We start from the raw sequence: 17,315 nt of genomic DNA on the forward strand, positions 1-17,315 counted from the left end.
GTGTTGTTGGACCGTCGGCGAGAAGCCCGAGCGGCCGGGAAGCCAATGCAGCTCGGGAAGAAGCCCGTACCAGCCGTTTAGTGTCTGTCGATGTCCGGCCCGACGGCGGCACCATGCAGAAGCGGGTTCGGTGATCCCATGCCTATTTGATGTCAGGTGTTGCCACTATATGTGTGTCCGTTCGCAGCAAAAGATGAACAGAATCATGAGCCAGAGGGAAGCCACACGTTCGAGCAGACAACAGTACACGCGAGCGACACCATGGCACCTTTGTTGTCTCCGCAGCAACTCGACTTTTATGAAGCGAATGGCTACTTGATCCTGCGAGCGAGCGAGCACAAGCTTGTACAAAGGACGAGCGACTTGAAGAAATGGGCCGAACAAGTGAGGAGCTGGCCGCTGGAGAAGGGCAAATGGATGCCGTACTTTGAGGTGACAGCGTCGGGCGAGAAACAGCCCATGAGAACCGAGAAGTTTGTCGATTACCACGAAGACTGGAGGAGCCTAATCTGTGGCGACGGACTCGCTTCCATCCTGAAGCAAATAGCTGGCGAAGTACTCATACTCTGCTCACCGCCGCCCCAAAGGCGCAGGCTCACAAGATACTATAGGACACGCTTCTCTTCAAGGACAAGATCAACTATAAGCTGCCAAACGGCAACGGATTCCACGCCCACGTGGACTACCATGCCTACAGCCACATTGGGCAGATTCATCACATCACCGCCAATATTGCCATTGACGAGGCAAACATTGCCAACGGCTGCCTGGAGGTCGTCCCTGGGTCGCACGTGAGCGACATTGAGTTTAGCCAGGGTGGCAGAATCAGCTCCGCATGGGAGGATAGCCACAACTGGGTCGCCGTGCCGCTGGCACCGGGTGACATACTCCTCTTTGGGAGCCGCCTCGCCCATCGGTCGAAAAGAAACCAAACGGACAAGAGCAGGACGAGCCTTTACGCGACGTACTACATGAAACAGGATGGAGCCGATCTGCGCCAGAAGTATTACGAACACAGACGACAGATATTTCCCCCTGATCATGGTGAGCCTTCCACCTCGACCACGCCCACTTACTTCGGTACGTATGCTGCAATGGCTGACCAAGCCGCTTTTGGGCAGAGCGCGAAGAAGGAAAAGACTACCAGCAAGGATGGAAAACGTATGGCTTTGCCGCGCCATTTTCCTCCGTCAGTAGCAGGGCGTAGCTGCATGTGCCGCCATGTCGCGCAAAGTATAAACCGAACGAGGAGTGATAGCTTTCTTGTTCACGATTTGCACGCCCTAGCGAGACACATCCCTAGCATCATAGTTTTAGAGCACACAGTAGCCTTCTCACTACCAAATGCCATTAGTCTCGCTTTTGGGACGCGCATGAGACGATCAAATCCCACCGGCATTTCCTCTGCTCGACTCTGCACCAGCGACTTCGGTTTTCTCATCGACTCCGATCTTGGCGCTGCCTAACGGCACATCCTCCTCGCTCTCCTGCTGGGGCGCAACATATTTGGGCGTTTCGACAGGGACATGACCCTTTACGGCGAGCCATGTCGGAAGCACGGAGAGGCCTGTTTGTGCAAGGTCAGCAACACAGCGTCCTTTTCTTTGAACACAATCTGGTACATACCAAGGAGGATCGTGTTTACGGCCAGGGGAACTCGTCCACCGTGCCATTTCTTTGTGTTGAGTCCGAAGCTCACGGCCTGCGCGAAGCTCTCTTGGCCGCGTAGAATGCCGCAAAACCGACTCAGTTCAGAGATATTGTCGGTCTTTGTCGCCAAGAAGTAATACAGCCAGTTTTGCAAAGCCTGGCGCGCAAAGTCCCACAAAAGCAGAACAAAGAACCCCTCGACAAATCCCGCGTCTTCCCAGTCCCAAGCTGGCGGGTTTGCTGTGTACTTTTCCTGTATAACCCAGCCGTAGACCCAGGCGACAATGTGCAGCACCAGCGAGTACCAGAAGCCGATGATGATGCGCTTCTTGACCGAAAACTTCTTCCAGTCCAGCAGCATGCTCATGAGCTGTGAGGACAAGAGCGTGCCGAAATTGCTGACGAAGCCGATGAGGGCGCGGGCGCGAACGCCAAAGTAGTAGGTCTGGAAGTTGCCGTTATACTGGTTGAAGTAGGAGGCCCAGAAGATGGGAAGCAGCAATAGGATGTCCTTTCGCAAGCTGGCTTTCCACAGCGCTGCAAACTCCGCCTTGAGACTTTTTTCGGCACGCACAATGACCTTGCTGCCGTCTGTACGCTGCACCTTGTCCGGTGGCGACAGGAGTAAGGCGACAGGCGCGGCCAGGCATTGCAAGGCCACAAAGATGAGGTATGTGTGCGCGTCGACCTTGCCCTTCTTCTTCGCCTCGGCGCTGTGGTTGAGCGCAAGCACAATGACGCCACCGAGTAAAGGGCCGCCTGTCCGGAACCAGAGCCAAATGTTCATGTACTTGCCTCTCTTCTCCGGCTCTGGGTAGCCAAGTGCAACGGCGCCTTCGGACGCCCAGAAGAGTCCGGCCGAGATACCACAAGCAGCCGCCCCAACCAGCACCAGCCACACGTTGCCAAAGCGGTTGTTGGTGTAGAGGCCAGCCGAGTAGATTGGGTAGCCGACAGCGCCGAGGAAGAGTGTCCAGTCCAATCCGATTCGGTTAGCGATGGGACCTCCGAAGAGGCAAAGGAAGCCCATGAGACCAAAGACGAGCGCATTGGCCGCGTTGATGAGGAAAGGCTCTTGCGCTCCGCCAGCTCCAAGGGCGTTCATCGCATTCCACAGGCCCGGGGCCAGAAATCCGACGACACCAATGACAAAGGCATTGAAGAGTGTGGACCGGTACCATGTCTTCTTGACCGGGCGAGTGTCGTCGGAGGATCCAGACTCGAGCGTTGATGCTTCCGCAACAGCGGAAGGCGCCGATTTCGCGGTCATCGTGCGCTGTGCTGTGCCAACGGCCGTTTCTGGGATTAGGGCCCGACGGAGGAAACTGCGTACTTTGAATGGATGGCGGCCATATGAACACTGACGAGTTCTTGATCTTTAAGAACAGTTCACGATGGCATCGACCATGCAGCCGCCCCCCTCACCAGAGTACACCATTGTTGTCGAAATGGCGACATCCTAGAGCATTTGTTCCGGCCCTGACTAGATCCACGACGGCCCATAAAAGAAGCGACGGCTTGCCAGTTTAACCATGGGGCGTCCTGCGGATCTCTCCACCAGTAGCACATTAGGTGCAGCACTTTTGCGGTTAAATAAAGTCGGTAGTACTCGGTACTGGCCGCGCCGCCGCGCCAATCCCGCGACGGAGCCGACGGCGACTCCATTTCACCTTTCATTTTCACGGCGAGAGATGGCTATTGACGGAGCTTGCGCCGAACAGACAAACGTGCGTGATCCCGAGCGGAAACACGCAATGCGGAGAGAAAATGTCTTTCGCTGACCTCTTGGTTCTTCCCGATTGTTGATGCCGACAGGGACATAGCATGACATCAAGTGTGCGCGTAGCTCGGGCGAGGCGCCCCGGACAAGTGAGGGCCACAGGCCAGCGACGTTGGTGATCATCGGATTGATGCAGCGTTGCAGTGTTCCCATCGCGCGCGCTGCTCACACCAAGTCACCAAGAAGGCGAATTACATGTAGACACTTAAATGCAGAACCCGAATGGTGGTCACCGCCGTGTATCTGGAGACATTTGATATTTCGCATCGGTCGCTAGATACTCTTTGCTCGGTATAGCTTCGAACCCCGCCGGCAACGGGCAGGTCCACGCTGCGCTCCTCGGCCGATGGAAGCTGGTGAAGGACGACAACGTCAACGACTGCGCTGTGAACGAGAGCTCTGCTTTTCTGGCTTGCGCTTTCGGCCTTGCTTCACTCACTGGCATTCTGCAACCTCGCATCCTCCATCATCCTCTCCTCACTCTCACTGAACGTTGTGTTCGGAATCACTGTGGGAAGGCCGCAGCCGCGTCAGCTCCGTGTCTGCCCTCCACCGATGGTTCGCACTTTGGTATGAGACTTGTCCGACTTTCTGAACGAGCGTATCGACGGCATGGATCCAACTGCCGATGTAAGCCATTGCTTCAGCAGCGGGACCACCAGGGGCAAGTTGGTTGTGACGGCGGCGACGAACGATCCCCGGACTGCCCATGATCCCGCCGCTAGCTGCGCGCCATCCACGGGCTTCTACGATCTTTATTAGCCCCCAGCGATGACAGGGACTGGGCTTCGCAGCATACCGTGACAAAAAGAATGCACCGGAGCGTGGGCAAATCATGATGAATAGGCCGCCACGGAACAGGAGGATGAGGCCGACTTTGTTCAGTGGACGAAGCGCAGCCTTCCACAGCATGAGGACCGGAATGGAGATGAGGTACAAGTCTGTGAGGACATTGAACGTGAAATAGATCCAAATGACTTGATGGGACACCGCCGGCTGGCAAACACCTGTGCGCACAGAGAGATGCGATCGGTTCGCCGTGCCTGATCGATATGAACCGCCACCTGACCTTGGCATGCATACTCAATACCTGGATCTGGATAGATTTGCCAACACTTGTAGAGCGGTCGACACGCGAGTAACAAGTTCACCTCGGACAACATTGAATCAACCATGTCGAGGCCAACAAGGCGACTGGAAGCCGAGATACATGCGGACCAGGTAATGCCCGTTAAGACCTGCCTAAGGCATGTCAGAACGTCCATCTTTCTACTGTACAGGATGGGTTTCCACGTACAGTCAAACGTATATAGAACACAAGCAGCGATGTTGTGAGGGTTCACAGGAGGGTCGAGTGGCTCGACCACCCGGCGAGCTGAATCTTACAGCCGATGGCCATGCGCAGAGACAAAGCCGCGAGTCTCAGCACGGTATATTGCAATGGAGGGCTTGAGACGGCGCTTGCATGCGTACCTTGACCGGAACTCTTCGCTGTCGGGTGACAGGAGAGCGCGTTGCGCATCGGTCATGCCATTATGTGCGAGACCATGGGCATGAAAGTCGACAGAATACGCCAGGCCTGTTTCACCCGCATTCAGTATCTGCCCGCGAAAGCCATGTGTTAGTGGCCTGCGTGAGCATTGCTCTGGGTGCATTTGCCTGTCCCGGAAAACTAAACGAAGAAGTCCAGTGTCCGCCCGCAGGCCCTTGAAGCCAACCGAGCGGAAGGGTGAGCATGTTCTCAGCAGCATCACCGACAAGTCAACGGCCAAAGGGGTCCATGCCTCCGCGGCAGATGCTCGAGTTGGTGTCATTCGATGTGCTGGGGCATGGCCTGTCCCCTCCGGGAACTATCTGCAAGCCTGGAGCACGCGGGCTTATTAAGTGTTGCTGAGAGACCTCAACTTGAACGGTTCACATTGCGAGTTTGTTGGGCCACATGGCAAGGCCGCTCGACATGGAGGACTACGTGGTGAGCGTGCATGTGCGGTTGCAGCGTGCCGCCCACGCCTTCAATGCGGCGTCGGATTGATGGTGTGCGTGCTGACGTGGAGACTGATGATGTTGCAAGGTCGCAAAGAGCTTCCGCTGTTGAGCTGTCGCTGTCAACCCTGGCCGTCAAAGGCAATACTGTGACAACATCCGGTCCGGGGGTCGGGGCGGTCCAGTGGCTACTTTGCGATGATGGGGGCGGGAGTCGCAGGACTCGTGCTTCCTACGCGGCACATGTGCAGGGTAGTGGTGACACGGGCTGACTGCAAGAAAAACGATGCCTGCCTGCATCTCGTTGTTGTGACGCGTTGCACTCCCACTTCCCTGTGTCACAATGGCTGGCCAACACAAGGGGCGCGGTGCAGTTGAACGCGAGGGTGATGGTGTCGCTCTGGCATCCAACCTCTTTGGTTTCGCCCAACATGACGCGACGGGGGCAAAGAGGGATTTATTGCTGTCAACGGTTTCAAAACAGGAGCATAAAACCGACACAGCGTGCTTGACTGGCTCTTTTTCCCGGCTGCTCGAGGGTGCGAAGCAAGTGATTTTCATCAGCCCCCACATGGCAGTGGGCAGGCCTGATAATAACGGGTGGCCTCTGGCGGCTGATTCAGGGCGCCCTCGTCACTGATACCAACACAGCGAGGTGTGTCTGGGGCATGGTTAAATGATGGCAACGGTGCACTAACCATGATGGGTGGTGACCCCCGTTGAGACTCTGTACTTCGTATTGCTACCCCTCGTCTCCCCACGACTTTATTATGGGAGAGTCCCCCAAGCAGTGTTGCATTTGTGACAGCGATTGTTGCAGTAGTATCGCGCTCCAACCCGCCGGAGGTTGCGAACCCGTACGTGCGCGTCCAGAGGCAACTGTCTTTTGAGTTCGGCCAGCCAACTGAAGGGTGGGGAGCCAGACGTCCTCGCCCGCCTTCTCGATGGAGCGCGTGGATTGCGCCGTCATCGGCGCAGGTGAGCCTCACAGCTTTCAATTCCCAAACGCGCCCGCGTTCCCACTCTTGCTTGGAATGGTATTCTGATGGCCGTTGGACGCAGGATGGTACGGGTTAGCTGCCGCCAAGCAGTATCGATACACGAGGCCTGACGATTCCCTCGCGATTTTTGAGTCGCAGTCGTCTCTGGGCGGAACTTGGGCCGACGAGCGCTTGTACCCCGATCTCAAGAGCAACAACTTGCTAGGCACATATGAGTATCCCGACTTTCCCATGGATAGCGAGAGGTTCGGCATTAAGCCTGGGCAGTACATTTCTGGAGACATTATCAACACCTACCTGAAAGCCTACGCGAGCCATTTTGGCATCGACAATCTCGTCCGTCTTCACAGCAAAGTCTTGGCGGCAGAGCACCACGATGACGCTGGCGGAGGATGGACCCTGACCGTGGCAGGCAGCGACGGCGAATCCCAGGTGTTTACTCGTCGCCTCGTCATTGCCACCGGCCTGACTTCCGAGCCGTTTCTCCCTAGGTTTGAGGGCCAGGACAGCTTCGGTGGCCCGATATTCCACGGAAAGCACTTTCTGCAAAACAGGGCTACACTGGAGACTGCGAAAGACGTCACCATTTTTGGCGCGACCAAGTTTTCGTGGGATGCCGTCTACTCTTACGCCCAAGCTGGAGTCAAGGTCAATTGGGTCATTCGCTGTGAGGCGCTCTCTAGACAGCGCTCAATGCCTGACGTCGAACATTGTGCTGATTTGACTTCGATTAATAGCGTCCGGCCATGGCCCGTGTTGGATTGCCCCGTCATACGTCACGCCGCTGAAGCAATGGATCGAGAAACTCGCAAGTATGTGCGCATGGCACCAAACACTTCTCGCTCGAGACACCTTTCTGGAATGCTAAATGGAAAATCCAGACATGCGCTTTTTAACTTGGTTCAGCCCTTGCATATGGGGTGATGCGGATGGATACACCGCCATCCGTCGGTTCCTTCACCAAACGGCTGTCGGCCGATTCATTGTCGATGCCTTCTGGAGGATACTGGGCAACGATGTTGCCCAACTAAACGGCTATGACTCTCATCCGAAGACGGCCAAGCTGAAGCCATGGACAGGCGCCATGTTCACTGGCGCGAGCTTCAGCATCTTGAACTACGACAACGACTTCTTCGACCTCGTGAAACGTGACAGTGTAGAGATCCACATTGGAGAGATCGATCACCTTTCTCCAGGCACAGTTCATCTCGCCGACGGTACATCGTTCAAGTCAGACGCAATACTCGCGCATACCGGATGGAAGCAAGTTCCGCCCGTAAAGTTCCTCCCAGAGGGGATTGATGCTGAGCTTGGCGTTCCACACTTGCAGCAAGATGGCGCAACCTCTGCGACGACCGATCTGGCCAACCAGCACGAGATCCAAGCGCAGGCTGACACGGATATTCTGAAAAGGTTCCCGCGGTTGCGCAAGCAAGAGGTCTGGAACAAGGACTATGTTCCCCTTGCGGAGCAAAGGGGCTTCGTGACGAGCGCCGCCGATGCGACCACGCCGTACAACGGACTCACCCCTTTCATGCTGTACCACTTCCTCGTACCACCGTCTCCACGGTTCTTACGGCACCGCGACATTGCGTTCGTCGGAATCGTCAGCAACTTTAGCAATACGCTGAACGCCCACATCCAGGGGCTCTGGGCTGCCGCCTATTTCTGCGGTCTCCTGAAGAACGACCCGGCGGCTGCGGTTGGCGACGAGGCTGCCCTGGAAAGACTGCGCTACGAAACAGCTTTGCATAATCGCTTCGGCCGGTGGCGCTATCCGGTCGATTGGGGCAACAAGGCACCGTCATTCATCTTCGATGCTGTTCCGTACTTGGACCTGCTCCAGCGAGACCTCGGGCTTGATCCCCACAGAAAGCGCGGCGCCTTGGCCGAGATGTTCAGCGCGTACGGAGCAGAAGATTATAGAACCATCAATGATGAGTGGAAGGAGAAAGTCTGGAGGAAGTCTGTGGGCACACTGTAGATGTCTAGGCACCCGCCACGATGATGTCACTTCGCTTTCCCACGAGCAGGCGGTCTGTCACGAGGAGAATGCGCTAGTTAGAATACAGATTTTACTTATTAGCCAACTATGATCGGAAAGGAGACCTTGCCCACGATCCGCCTGGACGACTCACTGCTGGACTGGAGTTTGGGGCACCGTGTTGCTCGAATGGCCTCGGTGGCTTTGAGTGACTCGGGTTTCTGGAGGGCAACGACTTGGACGAACATGACCTTCCCTGAACTTGAGGGCAGTGTCTTCCATGGCGACAGCACCTGAAGAGTTTCGGAGATATGGATCCCCTCATGCCTCGCTAGCCTATGCGACAAGATCGCCGTACACATCAGTTTCTGTCCTTCATGCCCATACATGGCCTTATTCTGCTCCTGAGACTCTGGTTGGACCCCGCCATATGTTTCCACCTGAAGCCGGCACTGGCACGGGCGTTAAAACTACTCAAACTCGGCAACCGGATAATTCCGGCGGGCCTGACGTATAGAGAGGTAGGCAAGTATTGAACCAGAAACTTCGGAAGGAAAGCTGTAGAGCCAAAAACGGCTTGCTGCTATGAGGTGAGGCGTTCACGGCGAACAGAGCATCTAACGATTCCATCAACGCTTTCCGTTGTGGCGATGCGGATTTTCCGCCGCGCATCTCTATTTTCACACACGCATTTCTCCATTTCTCACTAGCTGGCACCGCCAAGACTGGGTTACAGTACTACGCTGTCTGGCCGCAGCCCCGCAGCCCCGTGAGAGCTCCGATTGCCGCTGCTGCGCGCGGCCCGCGCAGCCTCTAATTGCCGCTCCAGCATGTAGGCTACGGTGCCAGTTATTGCTGCTGTGGCCTGCGCAGCCTAGTAGCCTTCGCCCTCTTTCAATGACGGCTGCCAGGTGCGTGCGCAGGCGGCTGGAATGGCACTGTACGAAAGACCGAACTTGTTTTTGGCGCTGGCAGTAAAGGCTCTTGGTGGCTGTACGGGCCTTGGTCGCGGTGTTATGTGAAAATAGAGAAATGCGTTTGTGGAAAGTAGAGGTACTGTTTCGGCCCAATACCTGCCACCAGTCTGGTCGGTCGCATCGCATGTGCTTGCCCCTAGAAAGGCTTTGTTTCGTCAACAGTCCGAGAGCACAACTACCAGACGGTTGGCAAGGCTTTTGCCGGGGCCATTATGTCCGTAGATGCCTATTATGCAGTCATCCCACACCTTCTGTGGTAAACTCGGCCCAGAAAGCACTGGTCTTACGCACACTCAGTCATCGACGATGAAGGGGGAACGACCGAAGAGTCAGGTCCGGGATGTTTACTACACGAGATCCCGTTTCACATGCCAAAATGACTACGTATTCATCAATGTAGTTTGACGGCTTCATCAGCACTTACGCGGCGTCGACGCCGGGATTCTAGCACATCACCCTGGACTTGTTCGAGGGATCCCGCCTGTGTACGCAGCGAGTGGCACGTTGCGCACAGTCTAGCCTGCCAACGGACACAAACCGCGCTCTAACGGTCCATTGTATTGCTTGAGTGGAAGGATGAGTCACGAAAGAGCCCTAAAACGAGGCTCGTCACCTGGTTGGTGCGAGGATTTGTCGTCGGGGAACGCAGTGACGCGGCGAAGACGAGCGGCGGTACGTACACATGGCAGTGGTGTTCATGACGCCACTGCAGCAATACACAACAGCTTGTTCGTAGTAATGCTTGCGAGCCTTTCATGGGTGCTTGATGGGGCTCCTGAAAATGAAAGTTGGTACCCGACGTTGGAGCAAAGGATCTCGTGGTGCAGCCATGACGGCCAAAGCTCGCAATACAACGCAGCCATAACGTACTGAAGCAAGTTCCAGATCATCGACAATTTCAAGAACGCTCCTCGACAGGGCTTCATCATGTACAACTACTCGAATACGCATCAATTCTCGCGTCTTAAACAACCTGTTGTGCTTACAGCAGAGCGTACATGTATACATGCAGAAACCCTCATAGGAGCAGTTTTCATCTCGATTCCAGATTCGAGTCCAGACCGGAGTGTGCGCAGTTTGTCGAAGTCGGGCTTCTTCCGTACAACTTTGCACGTGTACGTGACACTACCACGCGTGGTCGCCGCGTCGTTTGGCCTGATGCAAAATTGTTGGGAAGCAAGTACAGTATCGGGGCAAGCATCAGGATGGAACGATGGAAGTCCAGTGGCGACGGTGGTCGTTGGTCGGGGCGGGAGTGGGCCGGCAGTTGGAGCGCCGCTTCGGGGAGACTTGCACGCCCGACTCCGGTCCGTGCAGACGCGACCCGCGCCCATGCCTGCCGTCTGGTCAGGCACCGGTTGAACAGCTCCCACTACCCATACCCCCATACGATTTCCTAAACGCGGATCTAACGGACGCAGCCCTGACCCTGGGGCGGATCCTCAAGTCACTCCAACCAGCTCGTGTGCCGGATTGGGAGCCAGTTGAGTACATTTGATGCCTGTGCTCGCTCCGCAAGACCCCTCCCGGCTGTTTCCACTTTCCACCCACGAAAGTGCACTGAAAGAGCACGGTTGTCCGCTTGATTAATCGCTGATGCGTCACTGCTTCGAAAGGAGCGAGCCTCAAGATTTCACGTGTCTTGGACGGATATGGTGCTGTGGCAAGATACCAGGTGAGGCGCGGCCTCATCTTGACTTGATGGATGACTTCACAAGACGGCAGCGCAGTCCTGCCGCGTGTTGCCGTGACGCGTTCCTGCATCAGTATGTTCTCAAAGCGTCATGTCTGCAGCCCGAGGATAGTGCCATGCAACACTCTGAGGCTCGCGGGTTGCGCCGGGACACCGTGGGGGAAAGGCGGTCACTGTTGGGCGAGGCCCTGGCGAGAATCACGACGCGAGCGGCGAGTCTCGGGCGGGGCCTCGCGGCGACTCCAGGCTGAAGCACAAGACACCATCGTTCGATGAGCGTCAGGCCATTTCATTAGACAGCGCAGTCGACACAGCACCACTTCGCCCTGACAAGAAGGCCTATGAGGTCATTTGAAGGCCTGAAGCGTCTGGTCGCTCATCGCAAGAATTGCCAAATCGGGTAACGCCCACGTGGGGCCCGCCCCGACTGTTGTTTCTGTTGGCAAAAACGGCCTTCAGGGCGAACTCACGGGAGCCGTACGGCATGGATCTGGCGGTCCCAAAGGGGCTCCCGTTTTGCCCCTCCTGGGCGTGGCAACAACACCTCCCACATGCACTGACCGATCACATGAAGAAGGGAATTTAGTCAACGCTACCCAAGCTGCGGGCTGCTTATTGTTTTGCTCTCAGCATGTGCGGGCTACTACTAGTCGACATGTCGCGGGGCGGATGGATATAAAGCCCAAGTCCTCCGCCCCCGGCCTCGCCCTGCCCCATGGGGATATGAAGTTAGTTGCGCCCCAGTCATCGTAGCCGAACCACCACACTTCGACTCCCGCCGCTGCCATGTCCACAGCCCGCACGACTACGGCCGTCGAAGGCCAACCGGCGGTCCGGGTAGAGACCCTCAAGCCGCCCTCGCAGGCCAACCCGAAGGACTCGATCAAGTCGACATGGCGTCGTCAAAGCCGCTCAGAGTGGACCATCTACCACTGGTTCTATGAACTCTTGGGGATCCATCCCACGCATCTCGACAAGCACATTCCGGTCCACCAAAAGACGGACAAGGTGCCGCACATGCACGAGCGTTCTCTGCACCGTTGGGTGCTCCTCCACGCCTTTGTTCCGATTCTCCTGCAGCATCTGTACGTCACCTGGACGGGACGGAACTTTACGGCCCTGCAAGCCTTCTTCTTTTACAGCACCGCGTTCAAGCTCATCGCCATCCACGAGCTGCACATCCTCCGCCGGACCGGCCATGAAACCGGCTTCCTAGACGGCGATGCGCACGAGCGCGATGGCGTTCCTGACGTCGGTGTGAAAAAGGTCGTGTATTCGCTCATCTCTACCTCGACCTTCCGGCCCATCGCGACCGTCTTTCTCAGCTATCGCTATAGCCAAGCCCCCGCAGACATGAACTGGCTCTGGCTGCCACTGGAGGCTGGCCTGTATGGCATCATCCTCGACTTCTGGTTCTACTGGTACCACCGTCTGATGCACGAGATCGGCAGCCTCTGGCAATACCACCGCACGCACCACCTCACCAAGCACCCGAACCCGCTGTTGACCTTGTACGCCGACACGGAGCAGGAGTTCTTCGACATCCTCGGCATTCCGCTGCTCACGTACTTCTCCATGAAGGCCATGGGCATGCCCATGGGCTTCTACGAGTGGTGGATCTGCCATCAGTACGTCGTCTTTGCCGAGGTTGCTGGCCATAGCGGGCTGCGCATCCACACGTCGCCGCCCAACACTCTGAGTCCGCTTCTGCGCTGGTTCAACTGTGAGCTCATCATCGAAGACCACGACTTGCATCATCGCAAGGGCTGGAAGAGCAGCGGGAACTACGGCAAGCAGACGCGCCTGTGGGACGTTGTTTTCGGCACCTGCAAGGATCGCATCGAGTGCCAGGATGACAACATTGACTGGGAAAACACCATTTCCATGCCAATCTTTTAAGGTTGTCTCCTAGGGTCTTGCAAGAACATGAAGGCTTGCATGTGGGCTGGTATGTGCGCGGCAGACCTTGTTTGCGTCGGAGACCGGCCACGTCGGGTAGTGGGATGTGCTGTTGGGAAATATTGATGTTACAAAGACGTCGCGTTCCGTTGCGAGTCCCAGTTACCAGCACGGATGTGTGGATGATTTACACCACGAAATGTATGACTCGAGATACCATATCAAATACTTAGCATTCGGACTATCTGCAGTTGGTTTTGCCGGGTGACAAACAATTTCGGCCGGCCTCTCGTGCGCGATACTGTATACCGTATAGTGTGCAACTTGAACTCTGCATCGTGTATGGGTGGATGTCGCTATCAGCGATTTTTACCCCTCTCACGTTGAGCTCCACCAGATGCTCTCTTCCTTCCCGCAAACTCCAGTCGTCTTCAATCTGCTCCGGCCAATGTCCAAACGGCCCTGGGTATGGAAGATGGCGAGTCCAGTTGAGAATGACTTATTGGCATTCCTCGAGCGGGACCGATCCAGGCTCATTGCCATGACGCAGGAGCTTGTCCGGCAACCGTCGCCGAACCCGCCCGGCGACGTGTCCAAGGTTGCCTCTTCGGCGCTCTCGCTCATACGAGAGGCGATTCCGTCCAGCCAAGTGCTGGAGTACAAGACTGCCCCGGGGATCATCAACATTGTTGCCACGATATCCGGACAAGCCTCTGGCCGGGGCCGGCGACTCGCCTTTTCAGGCCACATGGACACCTATCCCGCAGGCGACGAGAGCCAGTGGACACATTCACCCTTCAGTGGTGCCCTTTCGGCGGATGGGAAGCGAATTTATGGCCGTGGAAGCACTGACATGAAAGGCGGAATCGCAGCGTCCATCCTTGCCGCTCGCGTTTTGGCCGAGCACAGAGACAGGTGGAGCGGCGAGGTTGTCATCGCGTTGGCCGGCGACGAGGAGACCATGGGATCACTCGGCACCGGCTATCTGCTGGACCAGGTCATGCCGGTGCGTGCATGCGACGCCATGCTCTGCGGCGACGCCGGCTCTCCTGCCATTCTGCGGACAGGCGAAAAGGGCCTCGTCTGGATCGAGCTGACCGCCATCGGGGTCGCTGCGCATGGTGCACATGTACACCGGGGAGTGAATGCCATTGAGAGGCTTCTCGACGCAATCTCTGCCGTAAAAGGCCGTCTCGATAACGTCGACGTTGCCACACCTGCGGAGATTGGCGAGGCTATTTCGGCGGCCAAGCCGGTGTCTGAGCCGCTGGGGGGATCCGGCGAGGAGAAGACGCTGAGGCGAGTTACACTCAACGTTGGCAAAATCTCGGGAGGCGTGTCAGCCAATCTGGTCCCCGATAGAGCCACAGCCGCGGTCGACATTCGTCTACCGATGGGTATCACGGCCGCAGAGGTTATTGATCATGTGCATGGAGCTCTGAGCGGCTTGGACGGTGTTTCAGTCCACGTCGTGCGTCAGTACGACCCTACGTGGACGCCGCAGACGGAGGAAATCGTGCGACACTCCGTCGCGGCCGCTCGACAGGTTGTTTCGAGCAAGGCGGTTGTCAATATGAGGGTTGGGGCGTCTGATGCGAGGCTATTTCGCCTGAAGGGCATTCCCTCGGTCGTCGTCGGCCTCACGCCACACAACATGGGAGGACCAGATGAATACGTGGATGTGGATGAGTTGCTTCAGGTGGCACAGATCCACCTGCTCACGGCGTGGCGATACCTGCACGACTAGCTGCTCTCCTACAATTTACAGAACATAGAGGCACCGTGCTGCAAACGACGGCATCATGATCATTTCGTTGCATTGTAACTACGTGCAGCGGGAGAAGATGTGCAATACAATAACATTCATGCCACCTCATATAACACACTGTTCATCGCCAATATGGTTCATGTATGTGTAGATTGAACTCGACAAGAGATACCACTATGCAGGTCCAGCGTCGTCGTCGTTTCCGGCGCGTCTGGTCCGGTGGTTGGCCTACTGGAGGCCCTTCTTGATGTTGTCGTACTGTGAGTTTGGATAGGTCAGGCAGTTTTGCGTCGAGTCAATTTGGCCCAGTGAAGACTTGCTGGCCTTGATGAGAGAGTCTGCGCCCTTCTTATCCGAGGACGCTTCCCAGAACATGCTGCCGCCGAGGCCAAGGCCCTTGAGGTACGTCACCTTGGTCTTGATCATGTCCGGCGGGTCGTAGGAAATGAGCTCCTGGGTCGACGAGTCGTAGGTATAGTAGCCCTTGGCGACGTCGTCATACATGAGCTTAGCCCCTGCCTTGGGAAGAACTTTATAGTCCCATAGCCCGTTTTCCCAGGAGCCACTTCCGACACCCGTGTATGGCTTCCCAATGCCCGTGGTCTTTTGGAAGGAACGGCCGTAAATGGGCATGCCGAGGACCATCTTATTCGCCGGAATGCCACCCTTGATATAGTCCGTGACGGCAAGGTTAGCGTCGAATGGTGTCGCGTTTGGGTTCTGCGGGTTCTGATAGAGATTGGCGTCGTGGCCGCTATAGTTGCTCCAGCTGCCGGCAAAGTCGTAGGCCATAAGGTTAACGTAATCAAGGACCTTGCCCATATCGGCGAGATGAAGCTTCTTATAGTTATCCGGGCCAGCAGGCGCAGCAATCGAGAGCTGAAAGTGATATCCGTTGGCGTACTTGGCCGAGTAGGCATCTAGTTCATCACGGACGGCCTTGAGCAGCAGGACGAAATTGGCAGCCTGCGTATCGTCGGCGGGGTACTCCCAGTCAACGTCGATGCCGTCGAAGCCCCAGTCCTTCATGAACGTGACTGCAGACGTGGCGAAGGTCTTTCGGGTCGCGGCAGAACTGGCGGCAGCAGGGAAATTGGTCGACCAGGTCCACCCGCCGATGGAGAGCATGATCTTGAGGTTCCGGTTCTGCTTCTTGAGAAGGAACATCTGCTTCACGCATCCATATGCATTATTGCCAACGTCATTCCAAGCTTTTCCCTTGTCAGTGCATGCTACGAACAGACTGGACGATGAGAAGCATGGGGTCTGGGACTTGACTAGACCAGATGCGCCACATACAGTCATTGGGGTAGTGCTTTTCAAGATCGGCGTAGGTGTCGCCAGAGTAGCTATGCGCGCGTCAGCTGAGTCTAATGGCATGCTGTTGATGTTTCTTTATCTTTCTTACACGGTTCCATCGGCGCGGAGGTTCAGGAATGCATAGAAAACATGGGTGATGTCCGAAGCGGGCAAGTCGGCAGGTTGGTAATTGCGGCCATAAATACCCCTACAACGCAAAATTCGTGAGTCAAGTCGTCCGGTGATTAGCAGGTCCAGCTGGAATTTCCCCTTACCAGTTAACGAAATAGACCCCATTCGCTGAGCCGCTGGCACGTTTCGAGACTAGGCCCTCAACGGGAGCAGAGATTGCAGCGCCAGAGACAAAAGATGCCACCTGCAGCAAGCCGAGTGCAGCAATGCACTGCATCAACGAACGAAGCATATTGAAGACCCTTTTGGCTCCCAACGCAAGGCCAGAACTGTCAAGTTATGTTCAAGAAAATGTTAAGAAAAAATGATTGAAAGCAATGTCGATGCCGATGCCGATGCCATTCATGATGTCTGCTTGCACGAGGACAATGTCCTACATATACTCCCCAAGGTCCTGATAGATTTGAAGCTTGACGGGACGACAGCGAAGAGAGTCATTGACCTTTGTGACCTTCGCATCAAATGGTGGGTCAAAACGAAACGTTGCTCCCTTCACGTTGGCGTCGGGGTTGAAGGACCGCTACTCATCGGAAAGCCCACTGGCGCATGCGCAACGATTGATGGCATTGCTTGGACATGGACTGAGATTTGCTGGCGCCGGTGGGGGTATGAGGCAGTTGAGGGCAACTAGTAGACCGCAAAAGCTGTCGGTCGGGTGATGCAAGGATGGCCTTGTCGGCCACCGAGTCCCCACGGTATAGCTTGGGCGAATCTCAGTCATGCCTAGAAAGGCAGGAGGGCTGGCGTGGGCTTGCCTTGAGTTACATGGGCTGTGATGGCGCGCTCAACCCACGACATGGACATATCTGGACGCGACCCCCAAAAGACGAACGGTCGCAGCCGCGGCTCGTGACTGTTTCGGAAAGAAGGAAATCTGCGCCCTGGACGCGGGAATGCCCTGAATCGAGCTTTGTCTCGCTTCCCACATTGCGGTACAAGGTATTGTCGCTGAGCCTCATGCCAAGTGCGGGCTGAGCCGCAGCAGCAGGCGGTGCCTGTCCACGAGTGGCGGCGGGGGAATCGACAGCTCGCCCGGCTATTAGTGCGACGCCTACCCGCGAAAGCCTAGCAATGAGACAACCGCACGAC

General features: G+C 56.2%; 6 protein-coding genes across 6 annotated transcripts; 4 read left to right on the plus strand and 2 right to left on the minus strand.

Moving 5' to 3' along the window:
* Positions 1-261: 261 nt before the first annotated feature.
* Positions 262-1,207, plus strand: PLICBS_006414 (uncharacterized protein; the record flags this gene model as incomplete). The annotated part of the gene is made up of 3 exons (XM_018327511.1): positions 262-555; positions 612-1,044; positions 1,122-1,207. The coding sequence occupies 3 exons, from the start codon at positions 262-264 to the stop codon at positions 1,205-1,207; spliced, it is 813 nt and encodes a 270-aa protein (XP_018173939.1).
* Positions 1,208-1,382: 175 nt separating this feature from the next.
* Positions 1,383-2,920, minus strand: PLICBS_006415 (uncharacterized protein; the record flags this gene model as incomplete). Its single annotated transcript, XM_018327510.2, has 2 exons — positions 1,383-1,567; positions 1,627-2,920. The coding sequence occupies 2 exons, from the start codon at positions 2,918-2,920 to the stop codon at positions 1,383-1,385; spliced, it is 1,479 nt and encodes a 492-aa protein (XP_018173938.2).
* Positions 2,921-6,357: 3,437 nt separating this feature from the next.
* Positions 6,358-8,398, plus strand: PLICBS_006416 (uncharacterized protein; the record flags this gene model as incomplete). Its single annotated transcript, XM_018327509.2, has 4 exons — positions 6,358-6,391; positions 6,476-7,081; positions 7,152-7,226; positions 7,296-8,398. 4 exons carry the CDS (start codon positions 6,358-6,360, stop codon positions 8,396-8,398), a joined length of 1,818 nt encoding a protein of 605 aa, XP_018173937.1.
* Positions 8,399-11,854: 3,456 nt separating this feature from the next.
* On the plus strand, positions 11,855-12,967 carry PLICBS_006417 (uncharacterized protein; the record flags this gene model as incomplete). The annotated part of the gene is made up of 1 exon (XM_018327508.1): positions 11,855-12,967. The coding sequence occupies one exon, from the start codon at positions 11,855-11,857 to the stop codon at positions 12,965-12,967; it is 1,113 nt and encodes a 370-aa protein (XP_018173936.1).
* A 475-nt stretch (positions 12,968-13,442) lies between these two features.
* PLICBS_006418 (uncharacterized protein) lies at positions 13,443-14,714 on the plus strand (the record flags this gene model as incomplete). The annotated part of the gene is made up of 1 exon (XM_018327507.1): positions 13,443-14,714. The coding sequence occupies one exon, from the start codon at positions 13,443-13,445 to the stop codon at positions 14,712-14,714; it is 1,272 nt and encodes a 423-aa protein (XP_018173935.1).
* Positions 14,715-14,963: 249 nt separating this feature from the next.
* On the minus strand, positions 14,964-16,458 carry PLICBS_006419 (chitinase 1; the record flags this gene model as incomplete). The annotated part of the gene is made up of 4 exons (XM_018327506.1): positions 14,964-15,946; positions 16,035-16,084; positions 16,144-16,242; positions 16,310-16,458. 4 exons carry the CDS (start codon positions 16,456-16,458, stop codon positions 14,964-14,966), a joined length of 1,281 nt encoding a protein of 426 aa, XP_018173934.1.
* Between the last annotated feature and the right edge of the window lie 857 nt (positions 16,459-17,315).

Source organism: Purpureocillium lilacinum (assembly GCF_023168085.1).
Source record: "Purpureocillium lilacinum CBS 284.36 DNA, scaffold_4, whole genome shotgun sequence".
In the NCBI taxonomy this organism is placed as follows: domain Eukaryota; kingdom Fungi; phylum Ascomycota; class Sordariomycetes; order Hypocreales; family Ophiocordycipitaceae; genus Purpureocillium; species Purpureocillium lilacinum.